Consider the following 18,753-nt stretch of genomic DNA (forward strand, 5'->3'; position numbering starts at 1 on the left):
TGTTTGGGCTGATTATCCCGATACTTCTGAGCCTGAGAGGCTGGAGATATTTAAATGATTGAGTGAGGCTAAGGGTATATTGTCAGTGATATTCTTGGGATCAGGTTGCACGCTGCAGCAGAGTTTATTGATTCGTCGAAGATTTGGCTTATTATAGCGCTGGATTGGCCCCTCCGGAGTTTGCACATCCATAGTGGGCACAATGCTAGCCGATATTTACATCTGGGCTAGATTTGCCCTTGCTTATTTGTATTTGGGCTGGATTTGCCTTGGTTTATTTGCATTTGGGTTGGATCTGTCCTGTTCTGTGTTAGGTTTTTTTGTAAAATCTGAAAGCATGTCTAAATTCTTGTACCTTTACTTGAAGACCATGAATTTCTGAGATATCACTGTCATATTTTCAGTACCTTTCCGTATTGTTAAATGTTGAACGTGGGCTGTAATATTTGAACTCTTCACTACTTTCAGTCCAAATGTTTGAACTATTACTTATTGAGTCGGTTGTACTCAGCTAACCCCTGCACCTCGTGTGCAGATCCAGGTGCTCCTGTCATGGCGGCGGCTGATTCACAAAGACCAGGCATTCAGAGATCATCGAGGTAGCTGCTTAGCGTCCGCAGACCTTGGATTCCTTCCTTATCTTTCAGTTTATTATTCGGTTTTACTTTCTAGACAGTGTACCGGACTATGTAGATGCTTATGTACTAAGTGACACCCCGGTTTTTTAGGAAGAATTTATGTATTGAGTTATGATTTCCTATCCTGTTTTTAAGATATATTCCTTTAATTAAACTATTTTAGTTTCTCGCAAAGATTAAAAGTGTTGGAAATGTCTGAGTAGTCGGCTTGCCTAGTTCTATGATATGAGCCATCTCGACGGGTTGGTTTTGGATCGTGACAGAAGTCGTACCCATATGTAAGTGTTTCGGCGGTTCCCTAGAAAAATTGGACGTTGCATTATGATCGGTATTAAGATTTGTTAATATAGAATTGGAGATACAGGAGTTGGGGGTGTGAACTTTATAGTTGAGAGTCTTTAGTACTGGATGGGGTAGTCGATTGTGTGCTTTGATGCATCGTAGTACTAAGAGTAGATTGGGTAGGGGTATAACTTTTAATAGGAGGTGCACACGAAGATGAATCATGGTGTTCCATGGTAGGGGAGACGTCTGTGTGGGTAACAAGAGAAGTTTGTTTTTTGATTGGTTGGGGGAGAGGCTTGCAAGGAGACGACAGAAAAATCTGAAGAGATTGAGTAAGTAAAGTAAGCGTCGAAATTATTTAGTGAGGTGTCACGCAGGGTAGTAGTTTGACTGGTTACTTGGCCAGCTGTAGGGCCTAGTTGTTGACGTGGTGAGGCATTGTAATTTTCAGCATCTATGTTGGAAATAATTGTGGAGTTGTAACTATTTCTATATCTTGAGTACATGTATCCATTATGTGGGTCCCTGGTGCTAATGTAATGGGCTGAGTATTAGTGGGTTGGTCTAAGAAAATGTGATGTAGTTTATGTTTGGGTTCAGATGAAAGTTCTTGGACCGAGTTGGAAGATGGGAACACAATGGATTTAGTGGTTGGGCTTATAAGCCCATCCCTATCAGAAATCAAAGAGACATTATGGTCGCTTAAAAATAAAATGGGTTGACATTAACTATGTTAAGGCCAGTTTATCATGTTTGTGAGAACTACTGGTAGGGGCCCAATTGCGGCCGATATGGTTACAGAATTACCTGGTTTTACCTGTGTTGTTGATGTGGCTGCCGCCTTAAATTGCAGTGCTACTGGATAGTGCCAAGGCGAAGGGAAGCGTTGGTGTTCCGGCGACTCACGCTCATTATGGCGACCTTTATTTCTTGAAGTAGATTTTTTAGGAAAAAGTAACAGTTTTCCATTCCTGTTCATTGGTATTCAGAATTAGTTTTGATTAAGATGGATCAGGGGAGGTGATTGGTATATGATATAAATGGAGTGTGAGATTGTATTGATAGTTCCAGTTTGCATGCCCAAATAGACCACATTTATTGCAAAGGAGGTTCAATCCCTCATACAACATGACTTGTTTACGAGAACCGATATGTATGTGAGTTTTGAGTGATTTTTCCAGTGTTACATCAATACAAGTACAGGCATATCGGCCCCTTGTAGTCGCAGAAGTACACGTATCAACTTTTAGTAGTTCCTAGTTTGTTTCCCACTCTATGAAGAATTTCTAAGTCATAGAATTCAGTGGGAAGTTCTGGCAATATCACCCAAAGTGCAGAGTACATTATATGCGTATTGGAAGAATTAAACTTTGGTTCCCACCTTCTGACAGAGAGAACGTGATTTAGTATGAACCATGGCCCTCCGTGTAGAGTTGTGTGCATATTTTCTTCATGTTGAAGTTTGATAATAATGAAGATCAGAGATGAGCTTAAGCTCGACCTTCAATGGAGGAATAGAAGGTTCTAGAGAAATGCTCTCAATCTGTGGATGAGAGAAAACAAAGCTTTATTTATGAAAAGCTTAAGTGATTACAAGGCTAACCTCCTATATATATATATACACACACACACACGGTTGTAACTACTGCTACACTACTTACTTAAGCAGCTAAGAAGGAAACATACACTTAACTACCATTTCCGTAAATTAGTTATAACTAACTAACATACGCACATGCTTCTTCCTTCAATACTCCCTCTCAAGCTAGATGGTGCGAACAGGTTGAGCATCCCTAGCTTGTTCATCAGATACTCGTGCTGTGATCTACCCAAAGCCTTGGTAAATAAGTTTGCCTCTTAATCCTTTGACATCACATATCTTGTCTTTACGATTCCTTGTTAGATTTTTTCTCTGATAAAATGCAAGTCTATCTCTATATGTTTCGTTCGCTCATGGAATATGGGATTTGCAGCAATTTAAATTGCTGCTTTGCTATCACAATTTAGATCAACTGGTAAGTCAACTTCTGCACCCAATTCCCTACAAAGTCCAGTCTGCCGCATAATTTTTGAGACCCCAGCTGCCATACTTCTATACTCAGCTTCTGCTGAACTTCGTGACACTGTGCATTGCTTCTTTAACTTCCATGACACCAAGGAGTGCCCTAGCTTTATTACATATCCTGTTACTGATCTCCTAGAGACTGGACAAGATGCCCGATCTGCATCACAGAATGCAGTAAGTTTGGTCGATTGATTTGAGCTCATCAGCAGTCCTTGTCCTGGAGCACCCTTTATGTATTTGACTACTCTGACTAATGCATCCATATGTGAAATTTTAGGGCAATGCATAAACTGATTAAGTACATGTACTGCATAACATATGTCCGGCCTTGTCATTGTGAGATACAAAAGTTTCCTTACAAATCTTTGATAAGGTCCTACATCTCCTAACTTCTCATCACCTTCATAGTTGGTTTGCTTGTCATATTCAGTTGTAGTGAATCTCTAATTACACTCCATTGTGCTTGCTGGCTTTGATCCTGTCAATCCAAGTTCACTAATCAACTCTAGTGCAAAATTCCTTTAATTCATCAAGATACCTTATTTTGATTTTGCTATCTTAATTCCAAGAAAGAAACTCAATTCTCCTAGATCCTTGATTTTGAAGCTGTGTTGGAATATATCTTTTGCCGGTGAAATCATAGTTTGATCATTCCCAGTGATAAGAAGATCATCTACATACACTAAAATGATTACCATTCATGTGCCCATTCTTTTAGTGAACAATGAGTAGTCAAAATGACTTTTTTTAAGCCTGAGTTGATAAGCGATTCAGTCAGCTGTAGGTTCCACTATTGTGAAGCTTGTTTCAAACCATACAAGGATTTGTGTAGCCTGCATACTTTCTCCCATGTCTAGGAAATCCCTATGGCAAGCACATGTGTACCTCCTCAGTCAAATCCCCTTGGAGAAATGCAATGTAAATGTCCATTTGATGTAGAGTCTAGTTATGTGCTACAGCCAATGCTAGAACAACTCTAACTGTCACCATTTTAACCATTGGAGAAAAAGTTTCTTGGTAATCTAGTCCCTCTATCTGGTTGTACCCTTTTGCCACTAGTCTTGCCTTGAATATTTTTATTTCACCATTTTCTTTGTACTTTATCTTGAACACCCATTTGCATCCAATGGGTACCTTGCCTTTTGGCAAGTCTACTAATGACCAAGTGCCAATTTCTGTAAGGGCATTTAGCTCTTGATCCATTGCTTCTATCCACCTGGGGTCTGTTATTGCTTCCTCATAACTGATAGGCTCTTTGGTGGCAGTGAATCTAGATAGAAAAATCTGATAGCTGGCTGAGAAAGCTTGATGACTGAGATACTTTTCCAAAGGATTTCGGCAGGCTGCCTTTGCTGAGTGCTTTGCGGAAGTGCCTCTACATACATAATCCTGCATCCATATGGGTTCCTTCACTGTTCTTGTTGATTTTCTTAGTTTCTCTTCTCCTCTATTAGGCCCAGGGTCTATTAAAGAAAAAGCTGAATGATCTTGATCATTGACATGTGCATCAGGTAATAGTATTTGTTGAGAAAGCAAATTCTCTCCCTTTGAATATTGTTGTGAGTCTACTGATGGTGAAATTGCAGGGGATGGAATCACTGTTTCTGGTGTTACTGCAGCTTGTGTTGGCTCCTCAGTTGATGTCTCTACTTTGGGGGAATCAGTATATGAAATCGCATCATTGGGAAAAACCTGTAGCCTTCCTTCCTTCAGCAACTGGAAAGGGAAGATGTGCTCCATGAATTTAACATCCCTGCTAATAAAAAATTGGTTGGTCAATATATTGTAGAGTCTGTATCCTTTCTGTGTGGAGGAATATCCCATTAAAACAACTACAGTAGATCTGGCTACAAATTTATCACCTTCTCCTATAATACTAGCAAAACATAGGCAGCCTATGATCCTCATGTGTTGCAATGATGGTGGTCTTCCATATAAGATCTCAAATGAAGACTTTCCTCCCAACAATGATAGAGGAAGTCTGTTGATCACATAAATAGCAGCATGAACACTCTCCCCAAAACTTCAAGGGTAGATGACCTTGAAGTCTTATTGCTCTAGCCACTTCTAGGATGTGTCTGTGCTTCCTTTCAACCACCCCATTTTGTTGTGGGGTATGTACACATGAACTCTGGTGGACTATACCAACAGATTGAAAGAGACATTTGCACTCAGAGTTGAAAAACTCAGTGCCATTATTACTTCTCAAAATCTTGACTGAAGCATGAAATTGTGTCTTTATTAGAACAAGGAACTATCTCAAACATACAATCACATCACTTTTGATTCTAAGCAAGTAAATCCAAACCATCCCACTACAATCATCAACAATAGTAAGGAAGAATCTAAAACCATCATGAGTAGGTATCCTATAAGGACCCCACACATCTATATGTATCAAGTGAAAAGGTTTATCTATATTGGAGGAACTCTTAGGAAATGGCAATGTGCCTTATCTAGCTAAAGGACAGATTGTACATTCCTTTATTCTATTACTACTTGTCTTAAAACTCATGTTTGGAATCTTTTTCACCACCCTATCAGGAGCATGCCCAAGTCTACCATGCAAAATCTCCAGATCCTCTTCTTTTTCATGACCATTTGCTATTTGCACATCTGCAATATTTGCTTTAATTCTCCTATGCTACAGATTGTATATCCCTTCCAGCTCCTTACCAATCCCCTTCACTTTCCCAGTGGTAAGGTCCGGCATTATCCAAAAATCAGGATAAAAGGACACGAAACACCTTAGGTCCTTTGTTAATTTTGAAACTGATAACAAATTGTATTTGCAAATGAAGATCAGAGATGAGCTTAAGCTTGACCTTCAATGGAGGAATACAAGGTTCTATAGAAATGCTCTCAATCTGGGGATGAGAGAAAACAGAGCTTTATTTATGAAAATCTTAAGCGATTACAAGGCTAACCTCCTATATATACACGGTTGTAACTACTGCTACACTACTTACTTGAGCAGCTAAGAAGGAAACATACACCTAACTACCATTTCTGTTAATTAATTATAATTAAATAACAGACGCACTTGCTTCTCAAGTACTTCTTCCTTCAATAGATAAGGAAGAAATTAGAGCGGAGATCTATTAGAGGTAGATCCTCTGAAGGTTTCCATAGCATAATAATCTTATTCTTCGGTAATTGGTGTCCAACTATTTTGCCAATTTTTTTAACAGTGACCGAGAATTTCCATAGGGAGTAAAGCCTTGATTTGTTCGACTGAGAGACGAATGAATGTATCTAAATTATCTGTATTGATACTTTCATCTGTAAGATCGACTTCATCATGGATTGATTGATAGGCGGTGGGGGTAAAGAGGATGGTTGTGTATTGGAGACAAGTGTTTGTAGGAAGGAATTTTGTTAGATGTGGGAGTAGGATTGTTGATTTGCATGAAATTGGTGTTTGGTGGATCTGTGTTTCGAGAGGAGTGGTCGTTGGCAAGAAGAGGCATTACCATCTAAGCACCACAAAACTTATTCTTTACCAATGAATTTGATGGACATTCTTTCCTAATTATCAACTGAAAGGTGATTCATTTGCTTGTTCAGAAAGATTATATCTTTGATTTCTAAAATTAAAAATTAAAGGTTTGAGCTTGACTAATAAACTAAATTAAAGAATTATTCACATAAGAGTCAAAACTAGAAAAGGTGTGGTAACGTAAAGAAAATTAAACCCAGAAAAAATGGTCACCTTGATGACCATAGAGTCACAGTCCCATAAATTTTCACACCACAAAAATCAAACCCTACAAAGAAAAGACCAAAAACTTGAGAATCTTTTCCTGCAATTTAACGAGCTAAAAAGAGAGCGTCGAAAGCGGTCTTTATCAATCAGGAGGAGGTATGATGATGGTAGAGAAGTGGGCTCAGATTTTATCGTTTGTTGACGGAAAAGGTACGATGGTGGTGATACTTCATTGGATTTTTTTATGCCTATACACTATTTGAAACCTTATTACGAAAAATGTTCATGTTTTGGTATTTACCCTACCTAAACGTATTATAGTTACAAATATATACAAATCCACCTTAAAAGGCTCCTAATCCATTATTTGTGCCTTCAATCAAGGGATTTAGTTACACCCTTTTCCTTCTTTCTCTCCCCTTTCTCCTCTTCTCTCCAAACAGAGTTTAAGTGTGATAGAAATTGCCAGATTTCTATCACAATTCAATTGGTGATGTTTGGGTTTGTTACGGACGACAAAACGAGGAAAGATGTGTGGTTCTTTAATAATGCTTCTTTTTCTTTTTCCTTTCTGGTTAATTGCTACTCAATTTGGAAGGATTGGCTTTTGGGTTGTTTGTTGTGTGCAAGTTTGTAATATAGGGCTAAGAAAGTTGTGTTGTACAGCATAACCGTAAAAATTGCACGAGGCGCCCTATTTGGTCGCCCCCATTTAATCTATACCCATTTTGTTTTAAAAATTTTAACTTGTATCCACTTTTTAAACAACTTCAGCCCCCTTTCTCCTCCTCCTTCTCCTCCTTCGTTTTCTTAAGATATTTTCAGTACGATAATACAGGTTAGCATCTGGTCTTCATTGGGAGTTGGAAAAACTAAATTTAAGTCCCAATAAATTGATGACGACTTATCAACAACGATGAATCAACTAACATAAGCTGCACAATTTCTTTTTAATTTTTTTCACATTTTTATGTAATCTTTTTTTCTTTGAATCAAATGGATTGATTTGTGGGGTTAAAGTAATAGTTTCACTTTATATCACTTAAACTTAATGATTATTTGATTTATTTCCACTGAAGGCACATTTTTCTAATGTAATTACTGATCTGCTCCATAAAAACGTTCAAAAAGAAGAACAAAAAAAATAAAGATCCAATATAGTGATTGTATGGTTCAAAAAACTATATAAGCTTTTTAAAAAACTTCAGCTTATATAGTGCTGAAGGTTTTACAAATGAACTAAATAACTTCAGCATCTTCTGTTGAAGTTTTTGAAAAAGCTTATCCAGGACAAAAAAACTTCAGCTTATTAGGTGCTAAAGTTTTAACAAATGAACTAAATAACTTCAGCATCTTCTGCTGAAGTTTTTGAAAAAGCTTATCCAGGACAAAAAAACTTCAGCGTATTTAGTGCTGAAGTTTTTACAAATGAACTAAATAACTTCAGCATCACAAAACTCAGCTACTAGAATGCTTAAGTTCAGCAATTACAAATAAAAATTTCAGCAAATAGAGAACAAAATTCAGCACTAGAATGCTTAAGTTCAGCAATTACAAACAAAAACTTTAGCACTTGGTTCAACAATTTTTACTACTTCAGGCCCGTCTACTAGAATGCTGAAGTTTTGCGTGATTGCCTTCGCTACTTCAGCCCCGTATGCTGAAGTTACACGAAAAAGTGGGTACACTTGCAATTTTTTTTACAAAGTGGGCACAAGTTAAAACGTGACCCAAAAAGCGAGTATAGATGCGCAAATCCCCTAGCATAACCTGCTCAAAAGTTGTGCAAAAAACAATATGCACTTATATTGTTCTACGTATAAAGAAAATAATGAGCATCTATATGATCCGTATAAAGACTTGAAGCAGAAATCCGTTTTCCCATAGTCTAATGGTCCTTTACACCAAAAACTAAGAAATAAAGTAAAAAATCAGACATATGGATGGGATAGTAGTGGTCGATATGTTAATTTCAATGTCGACAAAATTGTGATAACTCGGAGTCAAGTTACGACGACGCATTACTTTCAGCTATTACAGAGCATCTATCAATTGATAATGATATACAATTACAACTTTCATACATTATTTCTATCTAGTTATATACAACTATAATATCATACTACTTAAATATAATTTTTATACAAATTTTATACAATATATTTTTTGTATATTTTGTATCCAATTTATACATAGTAAAAATAAATTTCATACAACTAATTATATACAACTTATCTACAACTTTCATACATTATTTCTATCCAGTTATCCAGTGACACACACACACACACACACACACACACACACACACACACATATATATATAAACAACTTAATACAATTTTTTACAATTTTACTACAATTTCTGCAGTATAATGTGTGTCATATTTTCTTCTTCTTCTTCTTCGAGTTTCAATATGAAATTCAGCCAAAATCAAGTCTAATCTTCACCATAACTCAAAATTGAGATATAAACTCCAAACCATATTCCCAATTGTTTGCAACAACACCCAATCTAAACAAATAATGGTTTTTAAAAACCCAAGTTCGAATTCAAAGCTTCGAAGCTTTTTAGTGGCTGTCAATGGTGGAATTGCTGCTCTCTTTTCCTTAGCTTTACATTACTGAAATCAGGGATTTAGAGATAGAGAGAGACGTAGAGAGAATCCCAATTCTTTGCAACAACACCCAATTCAAACAAATAATTTTTTTGAAAACCCAAATTCGAATTCAAAGCTTCAAAGCTTTTTAATGGTTGTCAATGGTGGAATTGCTGCTCTCTTGTGCAAGATACGTGTCCGGGAGGGGGGGTGGGATGTGGAGAGAGAAACGTGGGGGAGTGGGATACGGAAAGAAAAACGCGGGGGGAGTGGGATTTGTACGTTATAGTGAATGTAGGAATTGATTAATTATCCTTAAATCCTAAAAATGTACATAATTGGTAATTTTGTATATAGAAGGTAATTAAAGTGAAACTTGAGCAGGGAAGGTAATAAAGTTTCCAATAGTATATAAGTATGTAAAAATTCCTACCTTTTAACTAAGAGTATTAGATACTTCAGCTCGGCATTGCCATTAATACGATGTAATTAAACTAATCCCAATCTATACTGATAAAACTTTCAATCGAGTGGCTATCTCAATCAGAACTTTGATGGTATCATTTTTTCATTTTTTGGTACTAAAGTGAGATCAAAAAGAAATAAATTATGTAAAGTGGTCTTTTATCCCTTTACAATCTAATTGAGTGATGTGGTTATGAAGTAAAAATAGTACGGGCTGGTCAGTTTTTGGATTGGTTATTTAAAAATAGCCAGCGTTTGTCAAGTCATTGAAAAATAATCATTATTTTGCTGCAATAGAGACTTGTCCAGCATAATATATTGGAGTTCGGTGCACCTGTGTATGAACTTCCAGCATATTATGCTGGAACTCCAACACACGGAAAGTTCCAGCATAATATACTGGAGATTCGAGCACTTGTGTATGAACTTCCAGCATATTATACTGGACCGATATACTTTGCTGTAACTCCAGTATATTATGCTGGAGTTCTAGTGTACTTATGCTGGAACTCCATCATATTATGCTGGAGTTCCAGTATACTTATCCTGGAATCCAGTATAATATGTTGGAGTTCAAGTATACTTATGCTGGAACTCCAGCATAATATACTGGCGTATTTTCCGGGTTTTGAACAGTGTTTTCGCTCAGATTTATCTTTACATGAAAATTGGCTAAATTTCGATTAATTTTGAAAGCGTGACTATTTTTGAATGACCACTTGTAAATCTGGCTATTTTTGAATTTCTCCGGATTATGAACAATTAAATGTAAGCTAACCAATTTTGTAAAGCCCAAACTACATACTTGCTAGCAATGGCCGGATTTGATCTTCTCAACGAGAAAGAACAAAAATGTAAAAAGTGAAGAAAAGATAAAATGAAAAGTTAAAAGAAAGAAAAAAGAAAAAAGAAAAAAGAAAAAAGAAAAAAGAAAAAGGAAAAAAAAAATAGTCGTCTCTGGGCTTTCACGCGCTGCACATTTCGTGAAATACCATAAATGTCACCTAGGCTTAAAATATGGTATTTTTACAACTTCAAATGACTATAAGGGGGTTATACGGACCCCCCCCCCCCCCAAAGCTTAGGTGTTCAATTAAGAATTATGGACAAGTACATGGTAGTATTTGTGTATTATCCCTTTTATTATAAAACTAGTGCATTAAAGTTTTAGAAATTTTGACCAAATTAAAATCATTAAGCTTATTCTCGGTAATCTTAGGAATTCTACATGGCTGTTATAGAGGAGTAATTTATAAAGAGCGTACTGTTATAAAGACTATTGTTGTTGTTATACGAAAAAAGTTATCTTACAGAGATAAAATATAACAAAAAAGAAATCGATTGCGCGAAAAATATTATTCTTATAATAAACGGCTATAAAATATCGTTTTAGAAAAGTTTGACTGTATAAGGTATGTTTATCTTTCTCTAGAATATAGCTGGATATTTTTTGTCAGTACCTGTTTATATGCAAAGTAATCAATATGTCAGTTAGAGAAAGACATTTTTTTTACTTTTTTTTGGATTACTCTAAAGTATACATTTTAGTCAGTTCTATTGACAGGTCAACCGTTCCACGTGCTCAACGTGCGCAACAATTTGATACTATAATGTATGAGTATATTCATATTAGTGCACGTGTCTCTTCTCAAACTCAATATAACTATTATCTGCGTATAAGGTAAGTTCACCATTGTTTTTGTCGCTACCTGTTTATATGCAAAAGATTCAATATGTCAGTTAGAGATCGTCTACATCTATCAGATTTGACCAATACAGCTAAAGTCAAATTTTGTTCTACATGTTCCAAAACTTGAATTGAAAAGAATATACATATTTTTGTCAAACTGAAGAAAATGTGTAATGCTAGAATTGATGAACTTTCAGTATTACTATATGAGTTGTGAATAATTGCTTTAAGTACTTTGTGCAAAGGGTCAATTGTGTTAAAATGAAATAACCAACTTTTGAGTTGTTGCATATATGAGAAAATTGACCAGGAAAAGAGTTGAATTTTTAAAACAAAATTGATACTAGTAAACTTGTACTACTAACAATTTGTACTGCAAATCTTAGGCTGGTGAAAAAGTAGAAGCACATTGTCTTCATTAGGAGGAAATAAATGACATCTAAAGAAAGGAAAAACTAATAAATTTTTAGAGAGATTTTTCACTATAGTAGTTTTGCTTTTTTACAACGTCCAATTTTAGTTGCAAGGCAGTTAGTTGGACACTACAGGACATGATATTTTGGTCAAAGTCAAGTAGTAACAATTTACTTCCAAGATTGATTTTTCCCTCCTTGAGAAGAATGGTGGACTGGTTTTAAGGAACTAGAAGTAATTAAAGGAAGGAAAAAAGAAATTAATAAGAATTATTTCATATTTTAAAATAAAATCAAAATATACATTAATCCACATTTTCACTAATTCTATGTTATGTTCTTTGTTTTCTATTCTAATTAACCTTAAGCCAATTCATTTATAAAAGAGGGATTAAAAGCTCTAAACAACCACTATTAAAAACAACAACACCAAATGCTAAATATCATAAATTTTCTCTTGGGTCCATTAAAAGGGCATCCCGGTGCACTAAGCTCCCGCTATGCGCGGGGTACGGGGAAGGGCCGGACCACAAGGATCTATCGTACGCAACCTTACTCTGCATTTCGGCAAGAGGCTATTCCTCTTGGGTCCATTAACAAATGAAATTTGTGTTAATTAATTTTTAGAAGAATCAATATGTGAAAGAATCTATTCAAAATTGATCAATGAGTGTAATCTTCCACTTAAGTGTAATAATTTTCACATTTGATCCTACATGGAGCATTTAATTTTAGTCTCTCAAATCAGCTATTTTCAACTATAAAAGGCCACGACTCATTGACTATAAAACATCAACTGAGTGCAAAAAAAGAAGCATAATATAACTTCACTCTCAGTCACTCAAGTTTCTTTTTTCTTGTCCTTTTTCAATGGAGTGGCCTGAATTCCTAGAGCGCTCAAACTCCCAGGAGTCCACATTTGGTCTGTTCAGCGCAACACCTCAAGCTAATGAGGTTGTTGCGCGAGCAGATCAGTGGACTCCTGAAGAGAAACAAGTTTTTGAGAACGCTTTATCTGTGTTTAATAATCCAATTTCACCACCATTTTTTGATTATGTTGCTTCTAAACTCCCCCATAAACCCCTAGAGGAGATCAAAAAATACTACCTAGCCCTTTTCAAAGACGTTGAAATGGAAAATCCTGAACCTAAAAACAAAGCTCCTGCTACTGATGGTTATGCACTTGAACATGACCAACAGAATAATTACCAAGTGCCTCAGGATGATGATCACTCGGACATGGAGGCTGCTCAAAATGGAACACCACCTCCGGTTGAAAACAACCGTCCACGTCGCCGGCGCGGAATTCCATGGACTGAAGGAGAACACCAGTAAACTTTCGTTCTTTTTTTGCTTGTTTGCTTTTCTTTTTTTAGCTATGACTAACATATATAGATAGATAGATAAATAGATAGATAGATAGGTAAAAACTTTTATGGTTTTCTCATACATATCTGCATGTTATTTGATTTGATTTTATGAGTTGTTGCTTCTTGCATGGTAAATTTGTTAACTCCTTTGAGTTCTTTTATCATACAATCAATTGTTTCTTATTTCTCCCTTACCAATGTATGAATTCAGCTTTTCACTTTTTGTTAATCTTCAAACCTTATATAAAGTTTTCTTTGTCCATGAAAAAATAATTTTGAGAAAAAGAGAAACCTTTTGATTGTGTAACCCCTAGGCCACTGAATCGTAAATTTTAGTACAATCAAGACAAACGAATTCTTCCTTCAAGAAATTTATTTGTATTTTTGCAATTGATTTCATTTGCTTCTATTGTCCGTATGCGAGGATACAGTCACCCTTAATTAATTTCATTTTGGTGTAAGGCGAAAATTTCGGTCTCATTTTAGATTAATCTTCTGTTAAAAAAATTTATTCCAATTTTACATAGTTTGTTCAAAATTAATTTATACATAAATTTTATTTTTTTAATCCTGTGTAGGTTGTTCCTCATGGGACTCAACAGATTTGGGAAAGGAGATTGGAAAAGCATCTCAAGGTACTATGTTGTTTCAAAGACACCAACCCAAGTGGCCAGTCATGCCCAAAAGTACTTTGGTCGTCGGAACAGTGCAACTCCAACGGAGCGTCGCCGCCCTAGCATCAACGACATTCAAACCGTCACCCTTAACCCTAGGGCTACAACTGTGACGGCTCAGATCAATAATGGTAGACTTGCTTATAACAATAATAACCAAGGTGCATCGCTGCCCATGCATTATCCTTACAACTTTGGTGGTGCAATGTTTGGTCACAATTCTCATGGAAATTTTGGGAGTTTCGTTAATCGTGGTGAAGCCTCTGGCAGCAGCTCATTCAATATGCAGCAGAACAACAATAACAATCTTCGTAGGCCAGTGTCACCTCGTCCATTCCTTTCGATGTATCTGTCTTCTGCTACGAGGAACAATAATCGAGTCTAATCTTGCATTGGTCTCTATCTAGAGACGTTTCGTTGAAGAATCAAAGTATGGTCACAATAAATGGCTATGTTCAAGCTCTTTGGGGGTTAGGGAATAGGGGGTATGTGGTCTATTTTTCTTCTTTTTTTCTCAAAACAAAATGGCTATGTTCTAGCTCTTAAGGGGTTAGGGAAAAGTGGGTATGTGGTCTATTTTTGTGTTTTCTATTTTTTTCTTTTTGGTTGAGTTGAGTTGAGTTGGGATGGGGGAGGGAGTATTTTCTTTTCTTGTCGTCAAGCAATATTGAATAAAAAAATCAAATTCTAGAGTCCCAAACAAATTTGGTGTTACCAATAAAATATGAAAGTAAATTTAACTTGGTGTTGCTCTCACAAGTCACAAAGGACTATAATTCTAACCAAAAAAAATAAAAATAAAAAATTGATCTTTTTATGATTGTTTCTAAACTCGCTGTATCAAATAGGTGCATGATAATATTAGATATAGATTATAACTTTCAAAGTGTAACATTCACTTTTTCATAAAGACACCTAAATTTTACTTATAGCTAATATAAATGAAGCCTTCAAATTTTTGCTTCTCAACTCAAATATTTAGTAGAATAATTAATTTAAAATATTACTACATTAGTCTAGACTTAACTCAAACGAGAAGACAATGGCGCAATTATATGTTTAGGTCCCAAATGAGGCAAATTTTGTAGTTCATCGGGGGCTAATCTGGCTTTTTTACATAGATACCTTTAAAAAAAATTGTGGATACCTACCTTGACTTTAATTTATTGAATTTGTTTTAACCTCGTGTAATCCATTTGATTTATGTTTACTCTATTATTTACACATGTAATGAGAAAAAAAAACTAAAGCAAGAAACTAAAAGTTCGACAGGTCAACGGTTTCAAGTCCGCGTCACGGTTTGACAGTTGACACCGTAATGTATGAGCATATTTACATTAGTGAATGTGTCTCTTTTCAAACTCAATATAATTACTATTCAAGTATAAGGTAAGTTCATCATTACTTTTGTCAGTAACTGTTTATATGCAAAATAATCAATATGTCAGTTAGAGATCGTCTATATCTATCAAATTTGACCAATACATTTAAAGTCAAATTTTTTCCAACCTGTTAATTCCAAAACTTGAACTAAAGAGAATATGTTTTTTTTTTTTTTTTACAGTTCTTAGTCCCAAACGATTTTGGTGTTACCAATAAACTATGAAAGCGTGGTTCGAAAAAATAAAATATGAAAGCAAGTTTGGTGTTGCTCTCACAAGTCGCAATGGCCAAAGGATTATAATTCTAACCAAAAAGAGCTTTATTTTGTGATTGTTTTGTAAACTCACTATATCAAATACTTCCATGGAAATATTAGATATAGATCATTCCTATCAAAGTGCAGCATTCATTTTTTCATGAAGACATCTAAATTTTACTAATCGCTAAGATACAAAAAAACCTTCAAATTTCCGCTCCTTAACTCATATTATAGGATTTCTTGAAATGTTATTGCAATTTTAATTTACAAGAGAGACGCAAATGCAGTTCATTATAAACCACTTTTAACCATGAAGAGTTGTCATATCGAATAAATCAGATTTTAGATGGAAAACCTCTTTAGTTTCAATTGAATATAATTCAAGCTCTTCAACACCTTTTAATCCAATCCAAAATCAGAAGCGCATAAATGTGTAGGGTTTAATATACAATTGGAAATTTAAAAAAATTTCACCTGAATGCTACCTTTTCGGAATACGATCAATGTATAGTTGACAACTCTATATATCTCTCTCTTAAAAGTAGCAGAAAATATTATTGTAACACAAGAAACTACTACGAATATTACTACTAATATTTATTATTTATTTAGACATGAACTCGAATTGACTCACATGGAGGAACCTGAAGAAGAATTGCAAGCTTATGCATCTCTTGTTCAGATATATGACGATGGACCTGTTGTTCAAAACAGAGTTTCACCAAAATCAGGAAGAAGAATAACATATTTCTGTGTCTTGTTGCCCCCAACCTGTCAACAAGCAATAACCACATTTCCCCATCCCTGCTTCTTTCTCTCCATTGAAGAAAATTGTACTAGTTAATTACCAAGCCCCCCTTATTGGAGAAAGAACACTAGCTGCCAACAACAACATTCCCAGCGATAGTTTGCCGAAAAACTTCAACACCAAGAACATCAGCAATCATCTCTTCAGTGTCCTGGTAAAAATAAAAAGCTAACATAAGCATAACACTAGAATATGGTAAGTAAGTTGGTCAGTCTATTAAATATAATATTAGGTAACTTTCAGGATCTAACCTACTCCTGAATCTAACTTATCCTTAAGGAAAAAAGAGGCTATTGCTGAATCTTGACAAACTCAGGCTACAGTTGAATCTATATTCAGGTCGTGACAAACTAAAAAGCTCGGCGTGAGTATATGGTAATTATAGAATATGTTTAAACAGCATAAAGTACAGCAGATGCTCTAGTATAAGGGAAGCATAACATGAGGAAATGAATAAGCCTTGCACTAGGAGAAGTCAATTCAAGAGGATCAGGACTTCCAAAGATCCTTTCTCTACTAACTCACATCCTAACATACTAATGCCACAAAACATCACAGTTATCAAATCTCCCTGCTCTAATTTTAACAGACCGCTTGTGTATCATTTGCAATAAGATCTAATAACACATCTTTAATAGTGTTGTCATTAGACTATCATTTTAACGGAAATTATAACTGGAAACATGAAACTAGTAGAGACATTGCTGGATATCATTGATCACACATTTTCAATCAATAATCCTAATTTTCCCATCACTAGTCCTAACGGCTTGTCTTCTCTAAATTCAGTTCGCCAATATTTTCTGATTCGAACACCTCATGCATCCCATGACAGCGGTGGGGGCATATAGAAAGGGAATTCCAGATATGCTACACTAAAACTATGAGAAGAACTAATCCCAGAAAAGTACTTTAAGAATGGAATAAGATTTGGTTGGAGTAATGCTTATCGAGATTAAAATATAAGATGGAAAAGATTAGCATAAGCAGTTTATAAATTGTCAATATTTTGTTACTAATATGACTTAGAAATGACATCCCTGGGCCAAGACCGTTTGCAGGAGTTCACAGCAATGTTGTAGAGCAACTACTCAGTAAAGTGTTTCTTCTGATCCACAAATTCGAAGCCATAGCAAGTTCAACTTATATCTATCCCCCAATATATAAATAAATAAATAAAGCTTCTCAAAGGCTCTATTTGAATACAGGCGACTAGAATGGCATAATTTTGCATTGCACACAACAAAATTAACATTAGTAGGAACTTCCATGTTAACACTTGAGTATTTTCTACAGTTCAGAATTCCCAAAATTTAGCTGTCGTCTGAAATCCTAGACTAATCCTGAATTTAACCTTTGATATGGTCAAGTTTAGACATAGGCAATATAGTTGTCATCTGTGTTATGGTTGTCATCACATAAGTAAATCAACTTAAATCCGTTCCCATCCATAATCAGTGACTATGTCAAGAGCGAGTTCATTTGCATGACAAAACCAAATACAGAACTTAATTTAACAAGACAAAAAGCAATACATAGACAGAGAAACCTAAGTAAGAGGAGATGATCAAACAAACAAAAAGCACATAGTGGCACCATAAGATTTGACACTTTAATCCAAAGGAAAAATCGACATAAAACATGAATTTCCACATATAAAGCACTTATCTGACAGCAAATTATTCTCAGAGGTTTACAATGGTGAATTCTTCCAATTTATAGTGGATCATATTGCGAAAGATGAAAATAAAAAAAATAATTAAAACAAAAAGCTAAAATACACAGGATATAACAAATTATGTTATTACCTTGAGGGGTAATGGTGTAAGGCAAGAGAAGCCCATTTTTGTTTCCTGCAGAAAATTGGGAGATGGAAACTAAGTTCTCACAGAAAAATCAGAAGGCAAAGGGCCTTAGAATATAGTCAGAATAGTTGTTGACTACCAGCGCAGAGTCTTCCGACTAGCCAGCTTCCATTAATGGATGTTTTAATCGCTGGAATAACATCTTTGAACTCATCCTCAAATGTACTGGAAGGAAAGCACACAGATTACGACCTTTTCCATTAAACAATTCCAGTAAAAATGGAAGGTTCAACTTTTTCCAGAAACAGGAAATTGAACATGAAAGACACCTGTTCTAATCACTACTTTCTTCATTTTTAATCTTGCATTCTTACTATATTCCTGCTTAAGTATTTACCTTACCTTCCTTTTTTTGTTTATAACTGCAGCTTTCCCAAATATTAAGAATGTATACGGTCAAAATTGGGCTTGCCCTTTTTGTTAGACTGATCGAGGCTGGAGCATGATAAGTCAAGGATCGGCTTCGATTTATATCAGACTATGGTGCAGAGTTAGATTGTCAAGCTCGAGAACCTGAGACCGATTAAGATCG

At 35.5% G+C, this 18,753-nt stretch overlaps 2 protein-coding genes and 1 long non-coding RNA gene across 3 annotated transcripts; 1 reads left to right on the plus strand and 2 right to left on the minus strand.

Moving 5' to 3' along the window:
- On the minus strand, nucleotides 2,901–3,323 carry LOC109219798 (uncharacterized mitochondrial protein AtMg00810-like). The gene has a single exon (XM_019384272.1). The coding sequence runs from the start codon at nucleotides 3,321–3,323 to the stop codon at nucleotides 2,901–2,903; it is 423 nt and encodes a 140-aa protein (XP_019239817.1).
- Nucleotides 12,733–14,291, plus strand: LOC109219806 (transcription factor DIVARICATA-like). Its single transcript, XM_019384279.1, has 2 exons — nucleotides 12,733–13,193; nucleotides 13,811–14,291. The coding sequence occupies exons 1-2, from the start codon at nucleotides 12,733–12,735 to the stop codon at nucleotides 14,289–14,291; spliced, it is 942 nt and encodes a 313-aa protein (XP_019239824.1).
- On the minus strand, nucleotides 16,015–18,466 carry LOC109222985. Its single transcript, XR_002067488.1, has 3 exons — nucleotides 18,301–18,466; nucleotides 18,165–18,209; nucleotides 16,015–16,507 (listed from the first exon to the last, which is right to left on the minus strand). It is a non-coding gene; the product is annotated as an uncharacterized LOC109222985 (long non-coding RNA).

This window comes from Nicotiana attenuata, chromosome 2 (genome assembly GCF_001879085.1).
Source record: "Nicotiana attenuata strain UT chromosome 2, NIATTr2, whole genome shotgun sequence".
Taxonomy (NCBI): Eukaryota; Viridiplantae; Streptophyta; class Magnoliopsida; order Solanales; family Solanaceae; genus Nicotiana; species Nicotiana attenuata.